We start from the raw sequence: 7,572 nt of genomic DNA on the forward strand, positions 1-7,572 counted from the left end.
TGGAAGGGAAACTGGGAAAGGAGATATCATATGACATGTAAGTAAAGTATTTAATAAAAAAAAAGTCCTAGAGATGGTTGAATTGGAGGAAACGTACCTCAATATAAGAAAATCTGTATATGGAAAATATATAGCCATCATGATCCTAACTGGCAAATAACTCAAAGCTATCCTATTAAAGTCAGGGGCAATAGAGGGCTTCCATCGCTCCCACTCCTTTTTAACACAGCACTTGATGCACTAGAACGAGCAATATGAGAAGAGAAAGAAATTAAAGGGATAAGATTGGGAAACATATATGTACATATACGTTGATAACAAAGTCATTATTAGTCAATAGTGTAAAGAGAGGAGCTGATAACTAAAATCTGGTTCCCTAATTGTTTCTTGATTATGTCAATAAAGATGGCAGGAGCCAATCATTGGGTGAAGGTAAAGAGGTGGGATTTCTGGGTCCCAGGAGGAAGAGGAAGGAAAGAGAGAAAGGAGTTTTCAGCCAGGCTTTGGAGAGAGGAACATGAGTCACGTAAGGTCTCGGAGCTTCTAGAATTAATTGATGATGGCCTCCACCACCAGCAGAATTCTAATATAGGATAACTGATGAGTTTAGAGCAATAGATTCTTCACCAAGCAGCTGTGTTATCTGCCTGGCTTTAAAATATTAAGGCCGTCTGGTGTTTTTCATCCATGGGGAATTCAGGTGGGCAAGAGAAAGGTCATAGCCTGGACGGTTGTCTGGTGGTTGGTCAGTGTAGAACAATTGCAGCTCCAGGCATTCATGGGAAAAAAAACAAAAAAACAAAACAACAACAACAAAAAAAACGTGATCTTCTGGCACAGGGCAAGGAATAAGCATGGGTTTTTAAAACTACTTGCATTAGCATATTAGCATTGAGAGGAATGAGATCACTGTGCGTGTATCCACATAAGCAAGCTACTTATTTAGTCTGTATATTGTGCTGCCTGTTGTGCTGGGCACCTTTCAAGGGGTTTACTTGAATGACGAGAACATGTATTTTGTTCATAGGACAGTGCTCATTATGGAATCTGATCTAGAAGCTATAACATACAATAAGCTGTTGGGCTGGGGAAGAGAAAACTTGAGATATCCCATCTGGAGAGATTAGAATTTTGGATGGGTCTGGAATGCAGACCCATAGGCCTGTTGGGAAGAAATGTTAGGAGGATAAATTTGGGCTGAACGTTAATTATTTTTGAAGAGTTAAAGTTGTTCAGGAAAAATCGCTTCTTGGCCTTTTGGCTAAGATCAAGTGAAGTTGTTCAGGAATAATTATTGGCTCATTTATTGTCGGGAACTCTTAGTTTAGAGGCAAAGCTGCAACCCATTTGCATGGTGCACAGAGGTACCTGCTTTGGGTGTGCCTACTCGCCATCCCTTGACTCCATTCCAGTACTTGAGCCTTTCTAATCTTCTTCTCCTCCAGGGATGCAGTGGAATGTGGTGGCCAGTGGGAGAGTCGGTGTCACCTCACGGCAACTTCTCCTTTGGTGGCTGCTCAGCCCAGTGATACTTAGGCCCCTGGGACAATGACCTAGAAGACAGCCGTGGCTTGAAAGGAAGCCAGTCCTAAGCTGCTACTTGTGTGTATGTGGCTGCCCCTGGCACTCTCTTCTCCAAGGCTTTCCAAGAGCATGAGGCAATCCGCGCTGGACTTTCCCGCCAGGATTCCAGCAGGCGGGATTTGAGGAAGTCAGGGGGAGAGAAGGGCTTCCTCTGTCGCTTTCTGTTTCTCAACAACTCTCCTTCTTGGAGTCTCCACTCTTGTTTAGTGGTCCCTGAAGTCCATGACCTAGTCTCCTTGCTGTTTCCAGTCTGTCCTATAAACGTTTACTGTGTTCGATTTTCAGTTTCCAAACATGCCTTCTTTGAAGTGTCATCTTACAGATACTGTCGAAACATGTGCTTGTCTTGATCACATTTCTTGCTTGGTCACATCTACCATAGCTGTGTTCAGACACTCCGCCCTCCTTTCTTTGCTCTCTTCTCTGCTGGGCACTTGTACACTTTCTTCCCTTTGTCTAGATGTAGACAAGCATCCTCTTGACCAACCCTGTGTCAGTCATGGAGCTCTGTTTTCTTTTTCTGTTTAGTGTTAATGTTCTCTTCAGGACAGGCTCCATCATTCATTTGCCATTGGAGACACAGAAGAGAGGATCTGTCAGTGGAAAATGGTCTCTGCAGAAATCCTGGAGGGAAGTCCAAGACAGCTTCCCCCAGTACCAGGACCATATCTATCTCATCTGAGAGATTTTACTTTCCTTTCAGCTTTGATAGAACACCTAAAGAGCCTTAGGCAGGGCTGGTGCTGTCACAGGCATCTATTAAGAGATGCTGGGACTTTTCTATGAGCTTGTGGTGAAACACACAGTAAGTAGCAGCTCAAAACCTCAGAATGTGGCTTTGCTGCTTCCAGTGGACAGAACTGATGGATGCTCACCTTGTGGAGCTTTGATACTCTTGCTATGTTCTAGGTGGAGAGGTCCAGAGTCCAGAGATGCTTGTAATGAGAAAACAGAGGACCCAAATGTCAGCCCAGGCCCTACTTCTAAAATGCTGTGAGACCACGAACAATGTCTTTCCATCTATGAATTTCACTTTCTACATTGCCAAACTTAACTTGGGGCGGGGGGAGTCTTTAAGATTTCTGTCCATTTCTAAGACAATAGGATGCTGCTATAGCCTGCCATCTGCTACCTCGAAAACTCATGGCCTGCCTACCTGTTGGCTTTGTTTCAAAGGAATGGCCCTCCTGATTTGGACATTCTAGACTTCTGACTTGATCATCTAGGCCTTTCCAGTGAACCTGGTATGTCTTTCACTCAAAGCAGAGTTCATGGTTTGTCCCATCTACCCGAGAGCAAAGGTTCTTAGCGAGGGAAGCACCGCTTCTCAGAGCCAGGTGATGGTTCAGCTTTCACCTCGACTGTGGCTTGCTTCTATCTCAGGACTATGTACTGCACCGCTCTCTGGAGCTTCTTGTGGAGTGGCACTTGCTCTTCCTGTCAGCATTGATGTTCATTCTGGAGCTGAACTGGGCAGGAAACAGACTTTGGAACGAGGAAGAGATGATTGCTCAAACCAGTCAAACGCCACAAAAGAAGTCTCTGTTATGTGAAGACTTACATTTTCTTGAGTCCAAGCCTTAGCCAAAGGAAGTAGACACTGAGAGAGAACTCCTATATGCTGCTGAGAAAAAAATAAAAAATAAAACAGCTCTGTGCTAAGAAATATTGCATGGTGAGATGGTTCGTGTCAAAACTGACCCAGTGGAGCAGTTCTCACTGGAGGCCTCTTCTTGTCAACCACAAAGAGAGTTGAAGCATTACCTTGCATACTGACTCTGTAACAGGATCAGTTCCCTTTGATTTGTAATTCCTTGCTTCCCTGCCATGGCTAGGCTCAGCACTCATTTGGAGGCAAGCAGTGTTTTTGAGGCTGGTTCTTTTCTAATAGAAAAGATGAGACACAACCAACCTGCCTCAGCTGACCATAGGCCCACCCCGTCAATGAATGTGGTCCAGAAGGAGTGGCTCAGACACCGAGTCAGTGATGGACTGGCTGAGTGGATGGAATTGAAAAATGGATGATGCGAGCCTCAGAAACGCTTCCGTGTACTCCATAACAGTTGATGTGGAGAGAGATTGGTGTTTATGGGTGGAAACATTTTGTAAAATACAAAATGACAGCTCATATATTTGTTGTTATTATTATTATGGATATTTTGAATTACTGTAGATGTGCTTGAGCTCTCAAGACCATTTTTTTTTTTCAATAAGAAATGAGATCAATTTAGAGTGAGCTTTCTGTGTTGGAAAAAAAAAAACCAAGAGCGACTCTTGGGTACCAACATGCCCCTGGGTACTCCTCCTTTCTTATTTGCTTCTCATTGGTCGCTCAGCCCACACATTTATATATCACCCTCCATTTAAAGAGATTTCTTTGTTCTCAAAGGGATGAATAGAGAAAGAGCTTGTGGGCAAGTTTTGGTAAGAATGATTCTAATTTTATATGCAACTTCATAGTCTCATGAGCTAAGTTCATATACTTGCTCCTCATATAAAGACATATTTCAAAAAAGTTCCCTGTCTATAAAATTAATTCCCACCTTATAAATAAGATATATGCACAGTATATCTTTATTTAATATATATACATATACATTACATATGTACATATACATAATATATATTATATTAAATGTGGACAAATGTATGAATGGCCAGCTGACAAGAATGTTACATAATGGGTCACTAAGTTACTGAACAAGGATAGACTTTTTTTTCGACATTTCCTGACCTGATGATAGTCTATGAAGCAGTTGTTGACTACAGCATAATGTCATCTTATCTAATACCTTCATTTTGTTTACAGTTTCTGCAAGCATAGTTACAAATGGGGCCACTTGTATCATTTCTACTTCAATGAAGCCTCTAGTGTAATCAATCCAGTAAGAACATGTGTGCCTGCTGTAGAGAGCATGAAGCTTAAATCTTACGATATTAGGGGTTGGTGAGTTCTGACCATGGTGTTATTTTGGTGTTATGAACTGGTTGGCTATAGTTGTGGTTTATTGAAGCTAATATTTTTAAGATACTAAGAGCCCTGATTATTACCTTGTTTCCATGGAAGGCCTCCTTGGTTTTACGACAGATCCTTTTTGATGCAGTTTCCAAGAATATGTTCTTGGAAAACATGAGGACCTGCACAGGTTTTTTTTTTTCACTGATTAACTATATTTATTGATAAAATATTGGCATACATACACGTGTTTGTATGACTCCACTGTACATGTTTAAGCAAGTTATACATGAAGACAAATCTTAAGTCATAAAAGAAATAATTGAGTTTTGAGTATACAATAAAATGCCAAATATAAGCCATGTGTGCCAGTGGAACATCTCTCTGTAACCCTCAGAACCAGATCATCCCCTGGAAGCTACTGTCAACTGGAACTGGAAATTTTCTCTCTTCGATATCAATTCTCCTTAAGATAAGCCCAGAATCCTGGGTCTCTTAAGAAATGTGATTCTACCTGCCTGTCTGCCTGTCTGTCACCTTTATTAAGGCCTCAAGCACTAGGATAGATTTCTCTGACATTGTCATCCTGTGGCCATAGTGTGGGCATACAGCTCAGACATACTAAAGACAGGAACTATAGGGAGTCCTTCACAGCAGCGTGACCATGACATTTGCTTACATGCTGGATTGAAATGATTAAGCATGTCCCTCCTTGCTTAGAACAAATTTTAAATACAAGAAACCAATCTGGAACCTGACCAACTCCCTTCAGGACAAGTTATATTTTGACAAAATTTTAGTCCCAGCTTTTCTGATTTATGACATTGTAAAGACTTCCACAAACTGGGGCAGAGTGTGGAATAAGCCCCAACTCCTGATACGAGTGCTCATGAAGTCACTTGTAGTTATTCCTCTTCAACCTGGCAAAGCAAACAAGATAGTCTGGATTTTGTCATTTCTCTTTGAAATTCTTCAGTCATCCTACTGCTCCACCTACCTATTCCTGGGCACTTCCCCACCCCGACTCCAACCCTGCCACCATCTCTCTTGCATGCTCTATCTCAGATGCCACCTTCTACTTAAATGTTTTCCAGCATTCATGACAGCCTTTTTTTAAAAAAAAAAACCTTTTCCGGGCTGGAGAGATGGCTCAGTGGTTAAGAGCACTGACTGCTCTTCCGAAGGTCCTAAGTTCAAATCCCAGCAACCACATGGTGGCTCACAGCCACCAGTAATGATATATGATGCCCTCTTCTGGGGTGTCTGAAGACAGCTACAGTGTACTTACATATAATAAATAAATAATAAAAAAAAAAAAAACCTTTTCCATCCAATATCCGACACGATTTATTCTTCCTCTGAGACATTTTCAGTGTGCTTTTCAGTGTGATTATTAATGATTCCTGGGCTCCCCCAGCAGCTGTCTCTAGTGCCCAGAACAGGCGCTATGCACTGCAGCTACTCAGCAACTGAACTAACTTCGCACAATTAGAGGAATTCAGAATCATTCACTATTGCACAATGCCATCCTTCTCCACCCCTTCAGGCCCAACTTCAGTGTAGCTCTCACAGTTAATACACCACCCACTGCAAAAGCTGCAGCCTGCTGATAAAGGGAGTTTTGCTTTCTGTGACAATGAAATCAAGATGATTATCACATTTCTCAGAAGTAGCTAAAGGATTAGCATTTTAAAATACCCTTATTTCTCTGGTCTACCACAGGCCTCTGTTCTTTTTTTGGTTCACGTCTATTCATTGAAAAGAAACTTAATCTTGAAGTTTTATACTTTTAGAAAGCAGCAATGAATCGGGCTGAATGGAAATGAGTTACCTGACCTTACAAAGGTCTAAAGGACATTGGTCAATATGTTACCGATAATGGCATTTGTTGAGACAACATGAACTGAAGAAAGGGTGGGTTGTAATATAGGATGCGGAACTAACACAGTGAATTACTCGGGTAGGATGTCGACTGCATTCAAACGGTGGCAGTTTCTAGATATAGTTCCTCAAAACGATTGAAATCAAATAATTTAATATCCGTTCAGTGCTCTTGGCGATTATGCCATTTCGTTCCAGCCTTAGTTCTCTGAATTGCATGGCAAGCATTGCTTTATGCCACTCTTGTCAACAGGGTCCAAATGGGGACCCATATGCCAGTGCTTAATGATCAGATGCTTGGTCAGAGCACAGGCCCTCTCCCTTCACCCACAATCATTCTCCAAAGCCCTATGGCAATCTCTCCCCCTCACCCTCACGCATTTATTTGCCAAGGGGTGGGGGGGGCACTGAGTCATCGGTTATGAGCCTTCGTGAAAGGGAATTTGAGCCAGGGTTTCATAATGTCAAGTGTAAAGCTCCTGGTTGGTTGAGCTAAGGATGTCTGGAACCTCCTGTCCCAAACTTGCTGGAAGGTAGGCCAAAGAGGTGAGCCAATGTTAGTAGCCAGGCCCTGTTTCCCTTACTAACATCAGCTTTGCCATTGGCTGAACACAGAGCCTCCGGCCACACTAAACTGCTTAAACCTTAAGGTCCAACTCATTTCTCTAATTCAGCTTTGTCTAACGGTCTCCTTCTTGGTAGACAGTAGTCGGTTTCCTTCCTAATATGTGGGCACTTTATGGCTACTTGGATATTATTCTTGAGGCTGATGTGTTCACTGTGGTAGAATGAAGGATGCAAATTGTGGATTCTGACTTTATTTTGCATTCTGCCACTTATCAGCTGGGTAAACCCTGGCAAGCTCTTACCCCTAGGTCTTCCATTTCATATTGAGACCCTACTGAATCTACTCATCCATTAAAGTTCACTAGATAGACACATGCATAAGCTTTGGTCAGTGGGCTTTAATGACATCTGTGTTAACAGAAGGGGAAGATACAGTCACACACACACACACACAAATGGAAAGCTAGACAGAAAGTGGTAAGCACAGTGAATTTAATTAAAATGTTATTTTCTCTTTTTTTGTTTTTTATTTTTTATTTATTTATTTATTTATTTTGTTTTTTTGTTTTTTGGTTTTTGGTTTT

At 41.8% G+C, this 7,572-nt stretch overlaps 1 protein-coding gene across 4 annotated transcripts in view; it reads left to right on the forward strand.

Moving 5' to 3' along the window:
* Positions 1-7,572, forward strand: part of Htr4 (5-hydroxytryptamine receptor 4) — a 190,100-nt gene that overhangs the window by 147,350 nt on the left and 35,178 nt on the right. For 2 of the 4 annotated variants that reach the window (XM_031365834.1, XM_031365833.1), the window contains one exon: positions 1,446-5,594. The exons of the other annotated variants lie outside the window; for them this stretch is intronic. In XM_031365834.1, coding sequence (XP_031221694.1) covers positions 1,446-1,536 — 91 coding nt within the window. In that variant the 3' untranslated portion in view covers positions 1,537-5,594. Of the gene's footprint in view, positions 1-1,445; positions 5,595-7,572 lie in introns of those variants that run through there. 4 annotated transcript variants of the gene reach the window in all.

The sequence above is a fragment of the Mastomys coucha genome, unplaced genomic scaffold (genome assembly GCF_008632895.1).
Source record: "Mastomys coucha isolate ucsf_1 unplaced genomic scaffold, UCSF_Mcou_1 pScaffold13, whole genome shotgun sequence".
Lineage (NCBI taxonomy): Eukaryota > Metazoa > Chordata > Mammalia > Rodentia > Muridae > Mastomys > Mastomys coucha.